General features: G+C 42.5%; 1 protein-coding gene across 2 annotated transcripts; it reads right to left on the reverse strand.

Annotated features, from left to right (window-relative positions):
• Window positions 1-1,319: 1,319 nt before the first annotated feature.
• Window positions 1,320-24,139, reverse strand: LOC311503701 (WD repeat-containing protein 37-like). Of its 2 annotated transcripts, none has more exons than XM_084566568.1 (14): window positions 24,086-24,139; window positions 22,642-22,915; window positions 20,901-20,997; window positions 20,678-20,773; window positions 18,809-18,873; window positions 14,391-14,529; window positions 13,957-14,028; window positions 13,812-13,856; window positions 13,572-13,648; window positions 13,254-13,488; window positions 12,328-12,469; window positions 4,575-4,709; window positions 3,747-3,861; window positions 1,320-3,658 (listed from the first exon to the last, which is right to left on the reverse strand). In XM_084566568.1, the coding sequence occupies exons 2-14, from the start codon at window positions 22,792-22,794 to the stop codon at window positions 3,527-3,529; spliced, it is 1,503 nt and encodes a 500-aa protein (XP_084422694.1). In that variant the 5' UTR covers window positions 22,795-22,915; window positions 24,086-24,139; the 3' UTR covers window positions 1,320-3,526. The 2 variants fall into 2 exon arrangements, with proteins under 2 accessions (XP_084422694.1, XP_084422693.1); XM_084566567.1 differs by lacking the exon at window positions 24,086-24,139 and adding an exon at window positions 23,473-23,712.
• Between the last annotated feature and the right edge of the window lie 1,391 nt (window positions 24,140-25,530).

Below are 25,530 nucleotides of genomic sequence, written 5' to 3' on the forward strand. Positions count from 1 at the left end.
TTCAGGTGCCATCAAACGAGGTCTCTGGTCGTAATCCGTCGCAAGTCCGTCACTAACCAATCAGCATTCATTAGCAGAATGCTAGCGTGTTCCGGCCAACAACGGCCCAACCTGTAAGAAATTGAAAAGACATAAGTGCTCATTCATTCGACTTTTGGACTATAATCTATATTGAACTTGCGGAATCAACAATAAAATCTACGTTGATTCAACGACAAGCAGGAGAAAGAGATACATTTAGCCGTCTAGCTCCATAGACTCCCATTCAGTCTGCACTCGCCCGCCAGCGCCTCCAGTCTGTCTATTATTTGATTCAGTCGTCCACTGAAATCCATTTAAATTAAATTAAATTAAATAAATGTTGCTTTTTGGAGCAAATATTGTTATATGATTAAAATGTGATTGAGATTAATTAATTACAAATCTCTAATTTTTATTTATTTATTTTTAATCGAGTCCTACCCCTAGTTATTAATGGTCAAACAGACCTGAGACGACAAAGGTTGCAAGGTTGATGGAAAAATAATACGAGGAATAAACTTATGCATAATTAAGAGTGTGGTTTCTCTGATTGACAGGTCCCATCATGAATCCCTGCCTGTCTACATATCATCCAGTGCCCCTGCATTTTTTTTTCCTAGTTAGCAGAAGTTAGGTGGAGGCAGGAACTGCCAAGATGGCGGCGGCCGGAGACACCACCACTGGGCTTCAAAACAAACTCCTCAGGAAGACATCACCAAGGGTTTGTTCATCTTTATATAAGTTAAGTGAAATTAATTCAACAGTGGATGTTTTATTATTATTATTGTTATTATATTTTAGTCTGTGTTTCCATTTTATGTTACTTGATACTCCATAAAGGTGCAGAGAGTGTCTTACTAGGGCTTCAGCATCCTGGTGTTGAGCACAACTTTCTGGACACAACCTCCTTAGTTATTCATTCATTCATCTTCTGTAACCGCTTGTTCCTGTGAAGGGTCGCGGGGGGCTGGAGCCTGTCCCAGCTGTCATCAGGCGAGAGGCGGGGTACACCCTGGACAGGTCTCCAGTCCGGTCAATCTAGAATCACCAGTGAACCTAAGGAGCATGTCTTTGGACGGTGGGAGGAAGCAGGAGAACCAAGAACCTTCTCGCTGTGAGTCATCAGTGCTCCTTTATATTAAATTATAATATACAGTTAATATTATTAGTAACACATGCTTTTCCTGTTGTGAAAAACACAGCCACAGAAACCTAGTTAAAGATTAGAGCTCCAGTGAAACGCATGATTATTTGAATCCACAAAGGACGGCGTCATCAAACTTCTAGGAGCCGTACGTGACAACACAATGTAGCCGCCGGCAACTTCCCAAACTTAAAAAAGTGTCAGCTGAGCGTTAAACCCGTACACCTTATGGATCCGCTCTCATTAACACCGCACGGATGTACAGTCAGAGGAACAAAAAGCGTGATTCTTCGAGAGATACAAATCCAACTGAACCGAGAAAGAAGTGCGAGAGGGATTCGTGTTAAAAGAGAAGAATAAAAGAGAAACGCGAAGAGACCGGGAAAAGGAAATCACACATTTTTTATTGGAAAGTGTCAGAGAGCGCGTACCCGTCACAATAAAGTATGCAAAGTAGATCACATAATGAAGTTGAGGTGAATATATGATTCTCTACAGTGAAGCAAAGCCTATCTACTTATATATTTTTTTTTTTACTCTTACAGTCTGGCACGCAGTAATTTAATGTATCAATCCAAAATCATATTTCCTCCAGGGGCTCAAATCGGACTCGCCGTTGTACCTGTAGATTAAAAATGACATCGACACCAGTGGGAGCGAGATTGAGTTCCCTGAATAGGACAGGAAATAAAAAATAAAATAATAAAAAATCCTATCTGCTATGTGATGTGGAACACAATTAGATATGTAACAAGCATTTGAGGGACTAAAATTAAATGAAATAAAATAAAAAAAAGTGCACTGATGCTCAGATTAATAAGGCTCATGCACCGTTATTTGTTTTTTTTGTTTTTTTTAATACACCGGTAAGGCATTTCAAATAGTTTATTACACTTTTAGGCTCATGCTACTTGAAAATGACTCTACAGCAGTTGAAGAGGGTTGGGTACACACCTGTACACTGAGCTACAACTACACCAGTCACACACGCACAAAAAATAAAAATAATAATAATAATAATAGCGCTTTTATAGGATTTACAGCAGTGAAATAAATTAAACATGTGACGATCAGAAACTACAGCATGACTTCATGTTCGGGACATTGCACAAAAGTGTAACAGACGGGTTGTAACTCAACTCAGATGATTCGTCGCGTGTTTTAAGTTCTACTCCACGGGGGGAAAAAAAAACATCAAGGAGCTGAGTTATTGCTTCTGTTTTTTGTTTTGTTTTGTTTGTTTCGTTGTAAATCTACAACTAAAAAGGTGCAAGAAGTCGTACGAGGCTTTAAACGAGCAGTAACCGACGAGTTCACATTACAGCGACACGGGGGCTCTGAGGTGGCGTCAGGCCGGAGGAGGACGACAGGTCTACGCCTCGTTGACACCGAGGGAATAAAAGAGAGCAACGTATATTAGGGAATACTGTATGAGGAGTTAACGCCCATTCACAGCCTAAATTATTGCTACGCTCTTGACACTTTGCATCCTGACCTGAAAGGCAGAATAAAGAAATAATAATAATAATAATAATAATAAAAAAAGAAGAAGTAAAGAAATCAAGTGTAAACATGAAACAAGGCAGAGTTACAGTAACTTGACAACAAAACCCAAAACAGTGGAGGCTGAGCGTGAACTGAAAGTAAAAGGCAAAACTGTCAGTTTTCCTCAGACTGAAGCGTTTTAAGACGAATGAACGAATGAATGTGGCAGGTTTGAATATGATATGTTTCCTTCTATGACGACAAATAATCCACGTTTCACTAAAAAAGGATAAAACAGTTTCACAGAGTCACGCCGTCTGTCTTCGCCCTCATCACGTAAGACACTAAATTACTTCATCAGGCCACGAAATAATATATACATATATAATATTCTACAAACTCTCCCGGCCTTATTGTTGTTCTCTCACATCTTTACAGGTGACATTTGCACGCCGGCGGGGGGAGATCTACATGCAGGGAGGAACCGTTCAGCGGTAACTAAACAACAGCAGCCTGTGAGAGTGGAATCGACTATTTAGCTCTAAACAGAGGAGGCTAGTCACGACACGGTTCACAAACCATGCTAAATGAGAGAGAGGGTCGGGCTGCATCCTTTAAAAAAACAAAAAAGCAACATAAACTGTGATGGTTAACTTCACACATTTTAGGTCAGCTGTTGGAAAAGCTGTGAAACACACGACAGCAGTGACACATCTCATCTCAGGGGCATCTACGAGGCCACAGGTTACAGTGTTCTCGTGTATATACATATATATATATATATATCTGTATGTATGTATGTATATATATATATGTATATACACGTAAATATACATGGAGGGATCCTGATCGGCGTGCTGTGTTGCCTCCGCTGCGTCACTTCTCCTGCAGCAGAGCGGGGATGTTGATGTTCCAGCCGATGGCCTGGCGGTCAAAGCCGCAGGTGAACAGGTTGCACGACTGGTTCTCCTCGTTCCACGCCGTGCAGCACACCATCCTCCTGTGACCCTGCACACACACACACACACACATATTTCAGTGTTTGATTTTAATGTTGTCTGCATTCTTTCTGTCTTTCTTTTCTTTCTATCCGTACCATGCGGTTGCTGCGTGGAAGTCTGGCCAGCCTCACGCCGCTCATGTCAAAAAGTCGGACTTGTCGATTGTCGTGCGGCAGAGCGATGATCCTCTGGTTGGCTGAGACGCTTATCCTGAAAGATCAGACGTAGTCACACATGTTGTCTTCCTCTATCACTTTCTGAACATCCTGATTTATTGACAGACGAAGGCTAAATTTACGAAATAGCTCAAATCTGACATCAACTAACCCTTGAATCTACAAAATACCGCAAAGCAGGAATTCAGGACAACTGCTGACAAACTTACAGCACAGAAAAAGTTACATACAAGTTGTTTTGTGCTACAACATTAAATACAAATTTAATTTAAAATGGTTAATCAGTCAGGAGACATCAACATATCTACATTAATGTCAGTTCTTGGAGTCAGAAACAGGCAAAACTGTCTAACATCAAAGTCAAGTTGATGGTTTTTCTGGAGCTGATCATCACCAGCATATGTAGTTTGCATCCATTTCATTTTGTAAATGTTAACTTAAGTTTCCTGTATGATTTGAGGCTTTTTGCTTCAGACAACTCATTTAAATTGTGGACAAAACAACACGTGCAACACGAACACAGTGCAAAATGAATGTGTAGTTAAGACACACTTCCTCCTGAATAACAGAGGTCAGTGATCTGACTTGTGCAGAAACGTAGATATAAAAATATTGTGATTCACGTTTGGGTCGATCTATTCATAGTAACACCTAGCATACGTATCATTAGCTACACTTACAGTAAAAAAACAATCCTGAAAACATCCTGCAGCCGTACTTTAACGATCCCCTTGCTTTCCTGCCTACCTGTTCACGGCTGAGTCGGTGCGAATGGTTGCTATGGGCGACCTCATGTTCTTCAAATCCCACACCTTGACGGTGCGGTCATCGCTGCCCGACACCACGTTGTCGCCCACGGTGAACACGGCAGACGTCACGGTGCTGCAGAGAGAAGGCAGATTAATATAATAAATATAAAGCCTCCTTCGTGTTTTTAACATATTTAATAGATTTTTAAAAGGTTTTCCACATTTAATGAGTTAATGTTCAGTGAAGAGAAAACTCAGAGACCCTCTACAGCACAGGTGTTGGACTCAGTTTAGTTTAGGGACCACGTACAAATTACAAAGTTTTTACTGTTTATTGTTATCTCTCCTCCTCCTCCTTCTTCTTCTTCCTGCTCCTTTTTTCTAATCCTCCTCCTTTCCCATCTACTTCTCCCTGATCCTCTGTTATCTCCTCTTCCTCCTTCTATCTTCGTCCTACTCCTCCTTCACCATCTTCTTCTTCTTCTCCTCCTCTTCTTCCTCTACATTCTTCTTCTCCTCCTCTACATTCTTCTTCTCCTCTTCTTCTTCTCCATTCTTCTTCTTCTTCTCCTCTTCTTCTCCATTCTTCTTCTTCTTCTCCTCTTCCTCTCATTCTTCTTCTTCTCCTCCTCTTCCTCTACATTCTTCTTCTCCTCTTCTTCCTCTCCATTCTTCTTCTTCTCCTCCTCTTCCTCTCATTCTTCTTCTTCTCCTCCTCTTCCTCTCCATTCTTCTTTTTCCCCCATTCTTCCTCTCCATTCTTCTTCTTCTGCTTCTTCTTCTCTCCATTCTTCTCCTCCTCTTCCTCTCCATTCTTCTTCTTCTCCTCCTCTTCCTCTCCATTCTTCTTCTTCCTCTCCATTCTTCTTCTTCTTCTTCTCTTCTTCCTCTACATTCTTCTTCTCCTCCTCTTCTTCCTCTACATTCTTCTTTTCCTCCTCTTCCTCTCCATTCTTCTCCTCTTCCTCTCCATTCTTCTTCTTCTCCTCTTCTTCCTCTCCATTCTTCTTCTTCCCCTCTTCTTCCTCTACATTCTTCTTCTCCTCTTCTTCCTCTACATTCTTCTTCTTTTTCTCCTCCTCTTCCTCCACATTCTTCTTTTTTTCCTCCTCTTCCTCTACATTCTTCTTCTCCTCCTCTTCCTCTCCATTCTTCTTCTTCTCCTCCTCTTCCTCTCCATTCTTCTTCTTCTCCTCCTCTTCCTCTACATTCTTCTCCTTCCTTCTTTCTCATTTTTGATCTTCCTCCTCCTCTTCATCTTTCTTATTCCCCATCTTCTCCTTCTCCTCTTTTCTCACTTCCTCTTCCTTCCTTCATCTTCTCCTCCTTCTTCCTAATTCTCCTCGTCCTATTCTACTTCTTCCTTCTTTCTCATGTCCTCTTCTTCCTCCTCTTCCTCCTCCTCCTCTAATCTTTCTTCCTTCTTCTTGTCCTGCTCCTCATCCCCATCTACTTCTCCTTCTCTCCATCCTCTTTTCTTTCTCCCCCCCCCCCCTTCATCTACTTCTCCTCCCTTTTCCACATTCATCCCTCTGGACCAGAATAAACCCTCTGGTGGGCTGCTTTTAGCCCGCACGCCTCATGTTTGACCCCCCTGCTCTACAGTATAATCTCTTTGTATGGTTTCATATTTCAGAATCATGAAGTATCCTAATGTAGAGGAGAAAATAAAGAAAGTTTAGAGAGTGAAATCTTATTTATAGCCATCCTAACTCCCCTCTCCCACAGACTGGTGCTATTATTGCTCGTACACCTGAAAGATGAGACAGAGTCACACATGCGTCACAGCGATATGTCAAGATACTTGAAGCCGGAGAGGGTCTATCGGGCACAGCATCCTAGCGTTAACGCCGCCCCGTCCCTGATTTATAATGTGATTCCTTGTTTTGTAAAAAAAAATACAAGGTATCACCTTCCCTCTCGAGAAAAGACACGTCGACGGGACGGCGTTCGCGCCGAGCTCTTGTCACGTAGGTGCAGCTGTCAGAATGTGACGGGTTAAAAAGTGGCTTGAAAGTGTTCACACCGCTGAACGTGTCTGAGCTGTCGAGATGCTGCGAAAGACGTTTCTCTCTACAGCGTTTACAGTTTGTGATCGTGTTCGATGGATCAGCTAAATATTACAAAGATACGTCACTTCAAGATCAGACGTCCTGCAGGATCACACAACTTAAGTTACAGCCAGTTTAAGCTAACATTTCACCTGTTTAGACAGTATTCATTATTTTTAGGTATTTACACCAATCTGCCACAACATTAAGACCACTGACAGGAGAAGTAAATAACATAGACCATCTTGTGATGATTCAACGTTCTGCTGGGAAACTTTTGGACCTGGCATTCATTGATGTGGATGTTACTTAGACATGTAGCACCCACCTAGACCTGACCAGGCACCCCCACCCCATAGCAATGACACTCCTTGATGGCAGCAGCCATCCCCAGCAGGATGCAGCCTGACACAGGCACACACACAAAAACGTTTTAGGAACAACTAAAAAAAAACATGAAGAACAGCACAAGGTGTTGACCTGGCCTCCAAATTCACTAGCTCCCAAACTAATCAAGTATCTGTGGGATGATCCACAGAGGCCCCTCCGCTCAAAGGCCCCCCCACTAACAACATTGTGTTGCCAAACACCACAGGACACCCCAGGACACCACGACAGTATGCATACAACATCCCCCCTTCCCCACACAGCCTTTATCCAACCAGCCATGATACGCAGCTCCACGTGCTAGCACTAAGGTCAGGCCTAGACGTTCATTTAATAGACCTTTAATATCCTCAGTCCATTACTGTATGTCAGTCCCTCTCCCTCTCTCTCTCTCTCTTTTGTTCCTGTTCATTCATGGATGGAGAAGGATGGGATTTCTGATTCTTGATTAAGGTGTCGTGTAGCGTCACACACACACACACACACACACACACAGCACAGTCTTGGGTTCACCATCTAGTCTTCTTTTCTAGCTAAAAACTAGACTTCTCTGCTAATTCAAATTGACGTGGCATTAAGGGCTAATTAGCGGACTAAACTTAAGAGAGGCCGGGGCTCAAGGAAACCGCTGTATCCTTACAGGCGCCTTCTGACATTGGAGGGTACGGCCCACCTGGGAATACAAGAGGTGCAACGAGAGAGAGAGAGAGACAGAGAGAAGGAAATATAGAGGTGTTCTAGGTAGGAGGTGTGTGGGGAGCGTAATCAGACAAGGTAATTGATTAAAAGGTTGATTAAGGTTAAAGGGTTTTGTGAATGTGAGGAGGGAGGGGAGTAGTCGGAGGTACTCAATGCTCTGCAGTGTCTCTGACAGCCAAGGTCAAGGCTGGCTCCCTGCAATAGGAGACCTGGGGAGCATGAAGGGAAGAGAGAGGGGGGACCTATAGAAGGGACCACGGGGCCCTCTCTGCAGATGGACGAGTTAAAGCGAGGTGAAACGTCCGAACGGTGGTTTAGTGGCGAGACTTTAAGAACGCCAGAGATGAGGCGTGACAGACGGAGACGTCCTGCCTCTGTTTGTCCTCTGGTTTTACATTTTCTTTTGGGTTTTATTATAAGATAAGAGATAGCTGCAGTATGTCCATCACCACCTGGACACACAAGCTGATCTACAAGCTCTTTTATCTTCAAATGTGGAAATCTTTCATCCATAGTTCACTTCATGTGGTTTTGTGTTGCTCTTTGCCATCATCTTCAGTTAACCGATGTTCTAATGTCTTCATGAGTGGATCACTGAGGCAGCCAGCTAGCGTTCACTTCACTCAAGATGTTCCTGCAGTGTGTCAGGAACGTCTGAAGACATCGTCTACAATCTGGCCTCCTTCAACCAGAGGGTAATTGGTCCTTCTTTTTTTTGCTGCCTGGCAATTGAGACACCTTCTATATGTTATGAAATTTAAATAGCGAGTTATATAACTGCACTCACAAGCGCTATTTAAGAGCTACTGTATGTGTTTTAACACGCTGCACGTTATCAACCCCGGTGCCACAGCTCTATATTCTGGATTCAGTGGTTACTGGTGGTGCTGCTGCTGCTTCCTGAGTTACCCCGCCGTTAATTTACCTAACGAACGGGTCGTCATAGCGACAGATTGAGAGATTTAACAGGAGCTGCCACTAGAAGCAATATGAGAGCAATATACTGTATCTGTGATGGTTCTCAGTCATCCAGGTCATGCACACAAGATGTTCTTTCATCTTGGTAGCTTCTTCAGTTTTAAAGGACAGGTGGAGGAGTAGTTGGGGTTTAAATAGGAACATCTGCAGGTTCTTCCCATTAGGAAGTAGCATGACTAGTGTCCAGTTAATTAACAATAATTGGAGGAATTTGTTTTGAACCTGTCCTCTTCCTCCAATGAATGGTGCTCTAACAACCCCGCTATCCACCAGTAACCACTGACTTCTATCAGCAACTTCTATCCCCATTCAGAGAGGGGTTTTCCAATTTAAAGCAGTAAAGGAAGTCATCTATGTCCACAGTTTCCTCCAATTACAGTTAAATATCTGGTCGTTGGCAGACACTAGTCATGCAAGTTTCAGATGGGAACCGCACACAGGTTTAAACTCCCAGTATTTAGAGAAGAAGAAGCTGCTTGGATGAAACATGTTCAAGAAACTCTACAAGTCCAGATGCCCTTGTTTCAGCAGGTTGTTTTTCATTTAGCTATGTCTACTGTGATTTTTTAGTATTTGTAGCTATAAAAACTTAATTTCAGTATTTCACGCTGTAAGAAAATCTGTCAACAAATATGTCTGGATAATTTAAGAACGTGTTATTCATTAAGGACATTTTCAAAATACTGGTTTTGATAAATACGCACACTGGAAAATAAAAATACATCAGTGTGTCAGTGTCTAATTTGGAGAAACACCAACAAACGATCAACAGTGATAGAAAAACTACAAGAGAAAGGAGGCAGCGACTGAACTAACCTGCTCATCTCATCTCTGTTACACATAAACCTGTATTAGTCCTAGCACGGAGGCTGTGATCCCGACGAGCGCCTTTAATGACTGTTGTCGAGGTGAACGATATCTCACTGGATCTTAGACTCAGCGTAAGTGGATGAGAGCAAAAGCCAAATGTAAATTAAACAATCCAGGTACAGACGACTAAGAGGTTTTTAAGCACTCTGTTATTTTTGCCGTGCGGCAGCAGAACTGACAGTCGCCGAGCGTATTCCTCCAGAGACAGGACGTCAAATCTACATTCACACACACACACACACACACAGAAACTTGCATTTTTATCAGCCACAATCAAACGTCTGTGGAGGAGAGGCAAACGTGACATGGCGTTCCGTTTGTAGAGCAAGTCCGCTGTCATTTCTCGTTTGCTCTCGGCCGTTTTCTAAGCTCGCGTGCAGTTGTCATTACACTGCAATTACAGCGAGGGGGGTGGGACGGAGGGTGTATGCTGCACTTTTAGCTGCTGAGGTTCGCTGTCAGAGAGCGTTAGCTGTAATTGCCAGTGAAGACGGAGGAAACGAGAGGCTGTCTCCCCTTCTAGCTCTCAGCCTCTTCTGCCTATTAAAGCCGTTCACACTGGCTCTGCTGGGTCCACGGGAGGGACGGGAGGGACAAGGCGGGGGGTTATGCCACATTTATGCCACACCATTATGCCATATTGGAGATACAAGAAAATTAGTAAGCAGTCATCTGGGAGATGGCAACCTGCTATTGCTGTAGTATGTGATTAAAACAAAAAATAGTCTCGTGCTGGAAGGTTTTAAAAAAGTGGGGGGATGCGGATGGAGGTTAACCCTAAAGGTTTTAGGGTTAACCTCCATCCGCATCCCCACACTTTTTTAAAACCTAAAGGCTTTAGGGTTAAAGCCTCAAAAAGGTTTAAGGATAAAACCTAAAACCAGAAAGTTGTGAGGTTCAGAAAAATGGTCCTAAAACATTAGCATGGACCCTGACAACTTATAAATTAAAGATTCCCCAGACCTCTGTTTCCAGTTCTCCTCCTCTCACACATTACAGCCTGTTGATGAATTGATTAATAATAAATCACTCAATTACTCAGTTGAAAAAAAACATCTACAACTATTTTGACAATCACTATTGTTTAAATATTAAATATATAAAACAAAACATCTGGAAATATCACTCTGGACTACAGGAAACATTTCTGACATGTTAGCCTGATGACTATTATAAGGCTTTTTATGTAAAGTAAATCCTCTACATGTCCAGATAATTAATCACTAATAAGTGTCACCATCTATAATAAAGATCCAACATGACAGAGCTGTAGGTTCGTGTACTTCTTGGTATTTCTGGGTTTGGTTTTAGACTCTAAAATGAAAAATAAGTAAGAATTGACTTCCTTCAAATAAAATCAAAATAAAGCTAAACAAGTAAATTTACCTTTTGTCTTTTAATATATATATATATATATATATATATATATATATATATATATATATAAAAAAGACAACAGAAAGAGAACTAGAGGAGAAAACAGACGTTATTTGATTCGTATAAAACCAGATGAACACAGGAGTCAATCATTTTGTTATTTTTCTTATTCAGATGTAATTTTAGACTTTAAGACACAAGGTACGTCGTGTTTTGTCAGATTAATTTAGTGCTGAACATAAAGATCCATGTCGCTCTGTGAGAGCGATGGAAATTCCAGATGTTGAAGGCTACTTCCTGTTTCACTGAAGGAAAATACAACCTTTCGTTTTAGTTTTTGACCTGTTGCTATTTTGTTTTTTAAAACCACATTAGTAGAAAGTAAATTATTAAGTCTAATATTAACCGAATAAAAGAATGGTCTCTTTTTTTTGTCCAATAATCATTCTAGCAGGAGAATAGACAGAAAATCAATGTGCAGGTAATTTATTACTTGATCATTAAAGCAGCTTTTAAGCAGAATCAGCTGCTTCTCTTTGTCCTACTTTGTGTTTTAAACTCTTGGCTGCTCGAAAAACACTTGAACTTTAAGATTTAAAATTTAAAGTTCAACAGCAGACGTTTGGAGAATCGTTCCATCTTCCTCAAGATCTGGGCAGACTTGTTTGTTTTGAATGCACCACTGAAGGGCAAGGAAGGAGGTGGCCATGTGGGAAGGAAATAAGGATTGGGGTGGGGGGGGAGAGTAAAGGAGGAGGGCTGTTGTTAACTGTGAAACACTGGTGCTTAATCTCATTACAGCAATTGTCTATGGGAGAGAATTAGAGTGGGATCTGCAGGAATTATACATGTTGGGGTCGTACATAATGAGCTCTACGTAATCCCCAACGCTTGCAATCAAAGGCAGCCAGAGAGTAGAAGCCGGCACACACATGTAGATATGCACGCAAACAAACACACACACACACACACACACAAATGCCTTTTAAATAGCACTGAAAGCCACAGACGAGCCAGACAGTCGTCGCTCTGAAACGAGCGGCTGCAATTGAGTGTTAACAGAGAGCGAAGTGCTAAATTACACAGAGTGGAGGATTAACGCGGGGACGGACAGATAAATGCACAGAGAGAAAGAGAGCGAGGCAGGAAGAGGAGCAAACTGTCAAAGTGGGGAGAAGTGCTCGGTAATGAATGAGAGGCAAGTGGAGGATTTGGATTGGAGCAATAAGGTCTGTAAATTAACGGGAAAGGAACGAAAGAATAAGAAGATGCTGCAGCACCATCTTGTGGGTGAGATGAAGACTGCATAAATAAATAAATGAATAAAATAAACTGCATCCCTTATTTGATCCCATCGTTCTCTGCATTTAACTTAAGCGAGGGTCTTACTCAGTGTGTCCCTGGAAGACGTTGACAGAGTGGATGGACGGGTCTCTGAAGTCCCACAGTCGGAAAGTGGTGTCCCTGGAAGAGGTGACCACCAGCCGCTGGGTGGGGTGGGTACAGCAGTGGGTCAGCTCCTGATCGTGGCCTGTAACACAAACAAACATGACAACTAAATTATCACAAGGGTAGTAGTCTTAAAGAGATTGTCAGAAGCCAGTTAGCTTAGCATAAAGTCTAGATTTGAGCTTGCTAGCTTGCTACAGCTGCTACATCTTGCTAACCATCATCATTTGCTTAGATAAAATAAGTTAATCCTTTATTTATCCCATATTTGCACCGTTGCAGCAGCAGATAATTCAAGGCTAGTGCACGCAGGAGATTAAAAAAAAAGTAAATAGAAAAGAATAAAGATATTTAAACATCAACATTAGTGCACAGACCTTCAATATGTTCGGTTGTACAGCCTCACAGCAGCAGGAAGAAGCTTCCTGGTGTGTTTTAGTTCGAATTCAACCAACAAAACATATAATATAGTCCGTTCATTTATGAACTTTAGATGGAAGTTGTTTCCGGCGTTTATGCTAAGCTGTAGTAAGTGGCTGACGGCTTCACATTCAGAGTGTTTTCAGCAGCCTACTTAGATTATATTTACTCCTCTTTGCGGCGTCACACTAAGTAGATTATAAACTGGTTCCTTTCTGTTTCACTTGGGAACAAAAAGCAAAGGATTAAAACCATTCATCTTCCATTTAAGCTCAGTTTCCTCTTGTCTCCGCTCAAAGCGAGCTTTGTGCGACTCACTGTTTCATTTATTAATAAAACATTATGCATAGCTTGTTTTTATAAGCTTGTTATTTAAAAGCTTCAGATGTTTTGGGTGAGGTGCAGCGACGCGCTAACGTCCTGTATCCTGAGTCAACTTTGCATACCGGTTAGCGTGTGAACCAGTTCAGACGTCTCCACCTCGTACAGGTTAGCAGCACGATCCCAGGAGGCTGTCACCACTTGTCGGCCTCCCACCAGCCAATCAGCTGCGATCACCACGCCCTGGTGGCTCTTCAGGGTCGCCGTAGCGACTCGGACCGTGGGGACCTCGCAAGGGCCCTCTCCGTCCACCTCGCCTTCCTCTCTGTCTGAGGAGTCCTGGTCATCGTCACAAGGAGCCTGCGGCAGGTTCAGTGACATATTAAGTGATAAATCCTTCCATAGTTTTGTAGAAACCCTGAGAGGAGTCCAACGCTACTCACGCTGACATCTGGTGGCGGCTGTGGGGCTGGAAGCTGCACCATGTAGCGCCAGATGTGAGCCGTCTGGTCCCCAGAGGCTGTGGAAACAAACATCAACACTTTCAGATCTGCACACAAAGCTGGAGACAAACAGATGCGGCAGACAACGGTCGAAACCGTCGCGAGGACAAACAACAAACCTGTTGACACAGACGCTGCGTTTGAAACGCAACTCAACAGATTAAACACTCAAATGCGTACCTGTGAGGGCCATCTGCTCCGTGGGGTGGAATTTGATGGAGTTGACTGTGGAAAAGGAAACAAAGATGAGACAAAATATATGACGTTTAACTCTGGGGTATATCTGCACGGCTGTAGACAAAATGAATTAGTCTGGTGTAATTACCTGATCCTACATGGCCAGCGTACCTCAGCAGACATTTCCCAGTCTCTATGCTCCACAGTAGAGCAGAGTGGTCTGTGAAGGCAGACGAGGAGGTTTACAAACACGAAGCTGTTCACATTTTTATAGTTAACTCAAGACTCAGGATGTTTTATTGCAGCAGCTTAGAGCATACCTCTCTTACTAGCAACACTAAATAAACATAAAACCTACAGAGGCTTAAAACCTGAGCGTGATATGAACTGTTCACGAGATATTTACGCATTTGTCAGATTAAATGCAATTTTTAGCCACTCCCTTGTTTCTTGAGAACACATTTGTTGCTAAACTGACGTGTAAATGTTGCTTGGCGCCACCAATTCACATCCCTGCGCATGAAACAAAGCCCTAGTGCTCGGTTTCTGTTTTCTATAGTCCGTAAAAATGACTCTGTGTACCAGCGGAGGCCGTGCCCAGGACCACAGGCTGAGTTCGGGTGACGCTGAGGTCCCAGATCCCGTCGCGATGGCCCATGTACTCCTTGAGGAGCTGGCACAGAGCCCGGGAGCCTGCGGTGGCTTTGAAGCTGGACACAATCTGAGGAGACAGGAAAGACAGGTGGACGTGACGGAAAGGAAACACAGCGAGGAACTGGTTCTGAACCTGCACACTGTGATATAAGAACTAGAATAAGGAGCACAGGTGACGCTGACTGATTCATGTTCAATAAATTTTGACATATCTGAAGCCTGACCAGAAAACCACACTTCAGACTAAACGGCAGAATAGTAGATTATAATTTCTACCTTTGTACAGGTTTAACAGTTGTTTGTTTAGTCTAGGGCCTGTATCACAAAACGACATTAGTGGGTCAGTCGTCTTCTTCTGGTCTGACTCAGGTTTCACTTTGACTTTAACTGAACGCCTCAACGGCTCCGATTCAAAAGATCAGCAGACAGAAGATGTCAAGTAAGTAGAAGCAGAGGTGGAGATTATTATTTGTCCACTCTGTTTGACACAAAACTAATGTTCATTAGGTAAATATTAACTGTGAATTCAGTTAATTATTAAAGCAGCGTTATCATTATCTTTGCTTTCAGTAGTGACTATCTATAGTTGTTGTCTCTGCTTTGGCAACGGGAGGAGTCTTTGTTTACCTTTAATTATCTTTGTCCATCATGAGACACAAAACATGTTGAAAATTCAGATTATAATGTTGCTGACATGCGTCTACAGAAGGGGCGTCGAGCTCATTTTAGTTCGGGGGCCACATTTCCTTATGTTTTAGTGCAAAAAAGCACATTATGATTATATTTTAATTGAAAAATTGCACTTAATACGTCTTCTGTGTAATTTTTGCACTGACAGGACTGATTGGACGCTCTGCTCTATAGCGTTCGTCCGTTTGTTTCATTTCATTGGTGAAGACGAGCTACTAATCTGACCTGATTTTGTGATACAGGCTCCTAGAATGTAAGTATATACACCGATCAGGCATAACATTATGACCACCTTCCTAATATTGTGTAGGTCTCCCTTGTTGCCTCCAAAACAGTTGTGACTCATCAGAGAATGGACATGAGCCTTCTGAGGGTGTCCTGTGGTGTCTGGCAACAGGAAGTTGTTAGTGGGGGGGCCTTTGGGTCCTATGAGTTGAGGGGAGGGGTCTCTGTGGTTCATCCCACAGATACTTGATCAGTTTGGGATCTTTTAGTTGTTCCTAAAGTGTTTTTGTGTGTGTGTCTGTGTCAGGCTGCATCCTGCTGCCATCAAGGAGTGTCATTGCTATGGGGTGGGGGTGTCTGGTCTGGTCTAGGTCTAGGTGGGTGCTACATGTCTAAGTAACATCCACATGAATGAATGCCAGGTCCATAAGTTTCCCAGCAGAACACTGAATTGTCACAAGATGGTCAATGTTATTTACTTCTCCTGTCTGTGGTTTTAATGTTATGGCTTATCGGTGTATATACCCCATAAAGAAGAAGTTTGTGTTTTTATATTGCATCAGTCTGCGTGTAGCTGTCGTGTTAACATCAAGCCTCCCTCTACGTCCTGTCAAGTATCAGAGTAAAGGAGATTGATGGTGACTGTGCTCAGACACGACGTCTGCACCTCTAAATATATCTAGTGGTCTGGGTACACGTGGCCTTCAGTCACTGCAGGCTTCGTCCAGACGAACAGACTGAAGAGTAAATTGTAGTCTGACATGTCACAGAGCGGTCAGAGCCTGGACTGGAACATGCTGCTCCAAGCAGACGGCTGACCGCAGCAATAAGCTCAGATCATCGGTAGTCGTTAGATGCAGCGGCGAAGCATCTGGTTCACATGAGTCAGACGGTGTTAATACACTCTCTCATTCTGTCCTCCGTGTTTATAGTCGCATTACACCACAAGGCATTTGTTTCCTGTCAATAGCACATAATGAGCAGCGAGCCGCAATAAAACATAAAAAAAAAAAACAGCTCCATTCCAGTCAATGTAAAACCTAGTAGTACACTGAGGCTACGGTTAGTGCACATCATTAGTCTTTGTGATTCTCAGCCAGCTGATAGGTTAGCTGTACATTACAAAGCAGCTAGCTCTGTCAGGAGGTTAATCTAAGGAGTCCTCCCTTGATCCTGTGTAGCCACTCTTCATCTAGCTCAGACTTTGGCTGCGTTCAGATCGTTTCTTTGCTTTTAAAAAGAAGTCAATGTCGACCGCGTTTTATGTAGCGTGGAGGGAATTAGAAGAGGAGAGAGAAGGTCAGTGTTTAAAAGCCATACGTCACTTTTCAGGAACAGTTAAGACATTTTGGGGGAATAATCTACTCACTTTTTTTAACTAATATTTACACCGATCAGGCATAACATTACTAATATTGTGTAGGTCTCCCTTGTGCCTCATCACAGGGATGAGGGTGTCCTGTGGTGTCTGGGTCCTATGGGTTGAGGGGAAGGGCCTCTGTGGATCATCCCACAGATACTTGATCAGTTTGGGATCACCTTGTGTTGTTCTACATGTTTTTTTGAGTTGTTCCTAAAGCGTTTTTGTGTGCTGCCATCAAGGAGTGTCATTGAAATGGCACAAACACTCAACAATTTTTCACTTCTTATTGACAGTAAACCAGTCTCATTTCGACAGCGGGAAAACAAGGGAGTCCATGTTTTAAAAGACCTGTGTGCTGATAGTGGTCTACAGGATTTTAATGACTTGAAGGCTGAGTGTAATTTACCAGGAACATCCTTTTCCTTCTACCTTCAGTTCAGCTATGCAGGCTTATGGTGTTCCATGGGGCTCAGTGCTCCCTACACATCCTCTTCATAAATTATTATTTTCAACTGGATCAACTCGGGGAGTGGTCTCTAAACTTTACAAATTAACTTCTGACCCTCACAAGTCACTGCCAGTGGAAGCTACATGGCATAGGGATCTTTCTGTAAAAAATTAAGACATTTGTTGGGACAAAATATGGAAAAACTTGAGGGACACATCTAAGAATCCAGACCATATGCTAATACACTTCAAATTTGTCCATAGGATGTATCTCACACATAGAAAGCGACATTCTATGAAAATCATTTAATCTCCCAATTGTGATTTATGTTCATTAGGTGTCCTGGGATCCTTTATCCATATGTACTGGGAATGTCCAGGGGTGGCCGAATTCTGGGAAAAAGTTTGTCATACTTTAAGCGACATACTTGGAGTTAGGGTGCATCTCACCCAAGGGTTAGTTTCTGTTTGTTCATGGGGTGTGGGTGTTGAAAACTGAAAATTCTATGTTTGATTGCTGTATTTTGTCTTTATTTCAATAAAGAATTGATCACAAAAAAAGGAGTGTCATTGCTATGGGGTGGGGGTGTCTGGTCTGGTCTAGGTGGGTGCTACACGTCTAAGAAACATCCACACGAATGAATATCACGTCCAAAAGTTTCCCAGCAGAACAATGAATTGTCCCAAGACGGTCAATGTTATTAACTTCTCCTGTCAGTGGTTATAATGTTGTGGCTGATCGGTGTATACAGTCAACGCTACGATAAAAACATATGCCACATAATCCCTTGATTAAAACTGTTGATGTTAGCCAAGCTAGTTTCATCCTGCTTCAAGTCTCTGTGCTAAGCTAATCTGCTGCTACTAGCATTAGCTCCATATTTAGCGCCCAAACATGAGAGTGGAGAGCAAATATGTGCATTTTCCAAAACGCACATATTAGTCCAATGACAACTAGTTGCTCAGGGAGTTCTGGCTCCTGACAAACCTGTCTTATAATATGTGAAATACTATTTGACTTCCACATCAGTTATTTGTTTAAGCGTTTTGACGGTTGATTTATTGCTTTGAGGTAGCTGGTGGACAGTGACTCAAGCATCTGTGTCTGTATCTGTAGAAGACTGGATACGACAAATGAATCAAAACTAAAATAAGTCCTCTAAGATCGGATAACTGCAGCCGTTCACCCAAACGTCGCCCGTGCGGGTGCAGAGCAGAGAAGAGACGAGGATTCAAGGTCAGACTCTGGCTCAAAAAAGAGACTCAGCCCACTGCCGTTCCCCTGCGATGCTTAGTGACAAAACAGAGCATTCAGGAAGTTACCCATGAATCTCCGCCCCACAACTCCCATGTGGCCACACTGAAGTTGCGAGGTCCACCTATTTTGCCCTGGAAAGTGTACAAGCACTACATCGGCAAGAGATTAAAGAGGAAGAAGTCAGGAGAGGTGTCACTTTGTTGTAAAAGACCACAAAGAGTTTCCTTTATCCCCCAAAACTAAACTATTAAATATATTAAAAGCAGCATTGGAGCAACATTTAAAATAATAAAGAGGGATTTGTTTTTTTGGTCACTCTTTATACATCATGCCCCTTCATATGGTAAATACGGTGCCAGGTACCTTGCTGGTGGAGGCTTTGTAGGTCGTCTTCAGCTTCTGAGACAGTTGACTGGTGCTGTGGCTGGCTGCACGGTGGAGAGAGAGAACAAAGAACAAAGAAGGAAATTCACTGCTGAGTCACAAACTCTTTGGCCGGTTTCACCGCTGCAGCAACGACCTGGTAGAAGGGTCAAGACTTTAAAACAACACAAAGCTCTTGCTGTGTGTTTTCAGTCGCGGCTGCTAAACGCTCGTGCACCAGAGGAGCGTTTTCGTAAAAAGCAAGATGGTTTTTAAGGGTGTAATGTTTCATAACAGAGGTTTGTAGGCTGAGTTCCTGGGCCAAGTTTCCATGGAAACACTTTCCTCCAGATTAACCCGGCCTGGGACTTTTTCACATTCAGCTTCACATTAGGTCAAAGCGGCCTAATAATAAATCTGACTCTGACTCAGGGTTCAGCGCAGAATGTTCCCTCTTCAGTCAGTTTGCCGTACGACGCCAAGTTTATGCAACATCATCGTGAACTTTAAAGATTACGCGCTTGAAATCTGAGGTTGTGTTTGTTTTTGTTTTTTTGTGCAGCAAAGTAGATGAGATAAAGGCTGCAATCACAACAGAGCTACTTGTTGGTACCTGATGTATGTATTCTGACTTCATGGAGGCTCTTCTAATAAAACAGAAACTGCAGCACAAGCCTGAGAATCTCGTGCATATATTTCTAGCATACAGAGATGACCCAGTCAACACATACACAAATAAACTAGTTGTTATAACAAAGAACCCTGTCCCGTGTAGAAGATGTAAACAGAGCGTGACATTCAGTGTATAGGAAACACCCTGTCTCTCAAAGCCTTCTCAGGTACAGTGAAGGCTACACCACACCTTTAATACATTCATTTTTATTCCTTACAATGTTTAATGAATGAAAAATATGTATATGCTTTTATTAAGAATTTATCTTTAAGTTTTTTCCCCCTAATTGTCTTAACTAGATAAACTGTTGTGGGTCTGCGGAGGTCCTCGTTCATGCAAGACCTCGTTCATATCCAAAAAATATAAAAAATAATAAAATCCCCACCAGTCTCTTAGAATGAAATAAGCTACTTGGATGGTAAAGGTAAGTCCAGTTGCCTTTGTTTAAGCTCTTCTTTTGGATAAACTGTCAAACCAGCGTTGCACAATCTGAGAGGATAACACATCCAAACCAAAAAAGGGCACGCGCCGGGCTGCGAGAAGCCGATATTGAAACGGTAAGCTCCACACATTTCGCTTATTTCCTGTTTCTATCACTCTGCTCTTCACCAGATAACATCTTAAATCACACTGTCTGAGCCACAGAAGTCATGAAAAAAAAAAATAATGTGTTGCTGCACTTTTGTCTGTTTGTCTGATGAGGGGCAGCGGACCATTTTAAATTCATTCAGTGCGTTCAATAAGTGAAAACCGAAACCCTGCATCGCGCGAGCCGTTTGTTCTTGGTTTGCATCTCAAAGTCCCCTCAGGTGCACTCTGGTTTGAGACTCTTCCTCCTCACAAGACAAATATCGTGACATCAGTGAAATGCAAATAGAATAGAGTACGCTCTAATGCAGCACGTAAATGCACCATTTTTATCTGAATCAGACGACTGTAAAAATATTTTAGAGCAGTGCCAGATGATCTACGTGTGTGTGATAAGGAACGCACCACTCCCAGTTCACTCTTATTATATCTACTTGTAGCATACGTGGTGTTTTACAATATCATAAAACTGATGAATAAACTAGATTAATTAAACCACCTTTGAGGCAGATTTCTTTTCCTGCCACTTTTGGATAAAATACGATTTTGAACAGCTTTTCCATTTCAAATTCCTAATAAATGAATGATTGTGTGGTGCAGTGCTGGACCTTTTGTTTTCAGGGCTCCCTTGGTGGGGTCTCCTCCCTCAACAGCCTGTCCATCTCCGGTCAGACGCTCGTTCAGGGAGTCAATTTCCCGGCGCACTGTAATGTTAGCACAGTGACAAACTCTGAAACCACCTGGCTTGGGTCAATCAACACCTGAAGATCAATACAGTGAGGTTGTGTGTCCGAGAATGCAAATCCACTACACACACACACGGTTACTTACATTCAATGTTTTCGATGTAGAGATTCTCAAACTCGCGCTCGATTTGGCCGAACAGGTCGAGGAGGTTGTTGCGTAAGGAATGGGGCAGCTTGGAGTCCTGAAACAGAGGAAAGAACAATGTTTTGAATAAAGCACTTAGTCTGTCCTGACCTCATCCTCAAGACCAATTTTTTAAATTTGAATATGTTCAATAAACTCTACCATGTTGTCAGCAGTGAAGGAGAAGTTTGGGTGACTCAATAATTTCACACCGCGCAAATAAAGTGAAAGCAACCCACATAAATCTCTCGTCACACGCGGCCTGTTTGCTCACCTACATCCTGAATTAGTTTAAGAGCTCAGCTCCACTAACGGAGAACCCAGACACACTCCTACCTCCATGGTGAACATCCTGGATGTGGACAACTGAGCTGCCATGTAAAACAAAAAGTCTGCGTCTGACAGCTCGCCCTTGAGAGCTGCTGCTTGTGCCTCAAGCCATCTGAACGAACACCAAACACTTGCCTATCGTACTCTCTGCTGTGTCACATGCTCAAAACCAACACTAGCCGACTGACCGTCTGTCAGAACCACATGTCAACAACAAAGGAAAAAAAAGGTCAATTAGCAAATAACAGGGCAGCCCTTGTGAATTCAAAGCTGCTTAAACCTGCAGCGTGCTCTGGCCAATAACTAATGCAGAAGAAAATGCGTTCTGTGTCGCGTATAGGTTCATAAAGCCGTCTATGTATGTGGAGCTTGTGCTGCAGGGTGGTGCAATAACGGGGAGGTGCATAAACAGAGCCAGCATGTCTTGGCGATAGACAAAAAGGGGCCGTTGAAAGGACTAATCAAACCTGGACAAGCGGCCCATATTAAAACTTGATGAGACAACAGGCAACAGTGCAAGCCGAGCTCTAGTTTTAGTGGCTGATAACTCAAGGACATGGTCAAGCAGAGAAAGTCAAAGCTAAAGGACTTCAATGATCAAACAAAGCCTTGAGAACTCTTCGCGAAATCAAGCGTCACATTTTGGAGCAAATAAATAAAATTGGACATGTTTAAAACGCTGCGGCACCAAATATCAATACCAATCCTAAATGCCTGCCAAGGTAAAGGAATAAAACATTATGATACATGAACAAACCTTGTGTTCGTCTTATCTGAGCCAACTCCCACAGTTTAACAGCCAGGAGCTTCTTGGTCAAACAGAAACCGTGTTTTATTATCCCGGCTGAGAAGGAGGATGGACAGTTCGCTACAACAGGATCATTGTCTTCCCTTCTTCTGAAAGGAATAAATCAATTGCAGCCCTAACTTAAATAACCTAGTTTAGATAAGGTTAATTATCAACTTCATGGCAACGGGGTGCTTAAAAAGTCACAGCAGAGTCCTTTGTATTAAAAGGAAATAATCGGTGAAGTAAAAAGGATTCAGACTACGTTAAAACCTTGACTGAAGCAGGTCTAAAAACCAGTCCTCTCCTATAAACACGGTGCAGCATGGCGCCACACCAGGTAGAAAATAAAAGCAATGCTGTTGAACCGGCTTGTACTGTCCTGCCTCATACCAAAACACAGCAATAATGTGACTGATAATTAACAAAGAATAACCCTTCAGGGTGCTTTTATTTTTATTTCTGCAAAAGAAACTCAAAAGGTCACACATATAAACAGCTGTTATTGTTATTGTCTTTTAAATTCCACCCAATTTACCCCTCAATTCTTGTGAGAGTGTGTTTGACACAAAGTCTGTCCCTCACCTGTCCCTCCAGCATGTCTCCTCTCTGGATGCCCGGTGGCCTCTCCTCGGTGCTGTTGGTACGCCTGATAGACAAACTGTGTGCCTTGCGCTTCTGCTTGGGGTGACGGGCTGCTGAGGCAGAGCCGCTGCTACTTCCGCCCTCCACGGGCATCCCTCCTACCTCGTGGGAGGCCCCGCCCCCCTTGCTCACACCCTTACCTGAGGAGCAGGTGAAACAAAAAGCTGATTGGCTGGTAGGCGGGTGAGGTGTGTCGCTTAGTCCCACCTGTCTGCTGTCAAAAAAAAAAACAGAAAGCGAAGCTTGGGTTATTTTAAGATTACAGGAATTTGTAGGTTAACTTCCCTGTAGAGATTAACACCATTTATGTTACGGTGTTTTCGTTGCAGGACCAAAATAACATAGCATTTATTTAAGTAAAAGTACATTTTGACGTTTTTTAGTGAACTGTATGTAAGCCGAATTCATTAATGGCAGCTAATAAAGCCTTAGAGACATTTAACCACCTGCTAAAACATACCTGCGTTCACCAGCGGACATGAACGCATGACATTTACAGTTTTTAAATGGAGTTCGGCGTAACGTTTAACGTCGCGTAACGCCTCGCATTCGGCATCAAGAGAGCTCATAATAACAGTTTAGCTAGCCTTGCAAAGTCACTACCTCAGGACGGAAGGACACGAAACAGATCAACCGTCTATTTATTTAACATCAAGCTCAATAAGTGCCCTTGGCTAATTAACAGTGCTAGTATTTGACCTTTGCTTTCCGACTCCTAAACCATTAGCGACATTCTTCTGACATATAAACATAAACAAGACAGACACTCACCGCTGTCACCGCCTCACTGAATTCATACACTCGGCTGTCAGTGAGCGTTTAGAAACGAAACTAGCTTGACGCTAGCCCGGGATAGCTAACTGCCACATATCACCTTCAGTGCGGCATCTATCGTTCATACATCACACCGCAGCTTAAAATAAATTCACGGGTTTTGTGCTTCCTGTCTTGGTATAAAATCGTGTAAATGTATAAATTAGTAAATTTTCAACGTGTTGTCGCAGCGGGACTTTGGCAATGTGCGTGAGTTGGTGTGTTACGGTTTAAAAAGTGTCAAAATCTGGATTAAAAAATTGTTGACACATCACGTATATTATTAAGTGCCTCTACTTCCGGGTCACGTGATTTGTGTTTGCACTTTGTCGGCCAATGAGAAGTTACGTCGCCGTAGAGCGGACGAATGAAAAGCCGTGACGTCAAAAACGAGGAAACGAACGGGAATCGACCACAAGCTCGGCTCTGAAATGTCGCCGTAAAAAACAAAAAAGGGAGAAACGGGTTAAAATACGTGATTTATCTGCGTGAAACAGAACAAGACGTCTGTAAGTAAGTGAGTGTTCAATCGGTTTCTATGCAGGATGTGTATGTGACAGACAATGCATACTTATGTTGAGCTGTCAGAGGCCTGGGTGGTGCGGGCCGTGCTGTGCAGTGGTCTGATGGCGTGTTGACGGTAAAGTGTCTGGAGGAAAACACGAAGTGGAGTCAGCTGGAGCAGGACAATAAATCTCTACCTCTCTCCACTTACACGTTAATGCATCAGGGGATTCATAATATTTGAATTAGATATACAATACTCATATGCTGTAAATAACATTCATAAAAAGGAACGTGTGGAGGTGTATCCTGTTTTTATAATGTATTATTTATACTGTTTTCTAAATATTTAATCTATTATGTATGAATATCAATATAAATCAATAGCCATCCAAAGCAGGATGCTTCACTCTGCTAGAAAGTAACCCGGCTCTTAAATTAATCAGTTGTATTATCAGTAATTTGACTTACTTATTGATTCTTACCGAGTCATTTTAAGAAGAGAAGGAGAAGCACAAGAGAAATGAAAAATAAGATCAAGGGATATAATTAAGTCTATATATCGTACTACAAGTGAGAAAGTTAGCATTTTGAGATGAGATAGGACTTTAGATAGGACTTTATTTATCCCCTTGGGGAAATTAAGGTGTTACAGTGGCAGGGCACAACAGTGCAAAATACAAAAAAATAGAATAAGGTAGGACAAGAGAAACTATCTAAATGTAAATATGTTAAAGGTACAAAAGAATATTTACACATTGCACACATAAACATTTAAGTAGCTAATCAGAAAATTGAAAAAAAAACAACAACTAGTGTTAATTGAGGGTTGAGGTGGTAAGGAGGCTGGATATACATAATGGCATTCATGAATATCATGAGTAAAGACAAACGTTAATAAGATTTGCACCAAGTATTGCACCAAAATGTAAGTAATATAGGGATGAGTTGGTATAGACAGATGTATTATGTTCTTTACATGTCCAAGAAAGAAGCTCAGCAGCAGAGCTAAGAAAAGCTGATGTTAAAGAGTCTGACTGCTGAGGGGACACCTAAAGTCCCAACTGTCTCATATAGGAGGGTGAGAGGGGTTGTTCTTGATGTTCGACAGTTTGGCCAACATCCTCCCCTCCTCCACCTGGTCCCACTGAGTCCAGAGGACCGGCCCAGGATGGAGCTGGTCCTCTTTGTCCCTCTTTGTGACTCCGCCACACCAGCAGACTACAGATGCAGCCACAGTGTCTTAAAAGGTCCTGTGAGTAGTGTCCTGCACACTTCAAAAGGACCTCAGTCTCCTCAGCAGGTGGAGGCGACTTTGACCCTTTTTTTTACTAAGGTTGTCCGACCAGACCAGTGCAAATGTGAGGGTTTGCTTTTTTTCTATAAATAAAACAGAAGACATTTAGATTTTGAAGTGTTGGACTAAACAATGAATTTCAGGATGACACCTTTGAGTCTGGGAAGTTGAGTTCCCCGGATCCGGACCTTTTTGTTGAGTCCTCTCCGTCTTTT

The sequence above is a fragment of the Chelon labrosus genome, assembly GCF_963514085.1.
Source record: "Chelon labrosus genome assembly, chromosome: 18".
Taxonomy (NCBI): domain Eukaryota; kingdom Metazoa; phylum Chordata; class Actinopteri; order Mugiliformes; family Mugilidae; genus Chelon; species Chelon labrosus.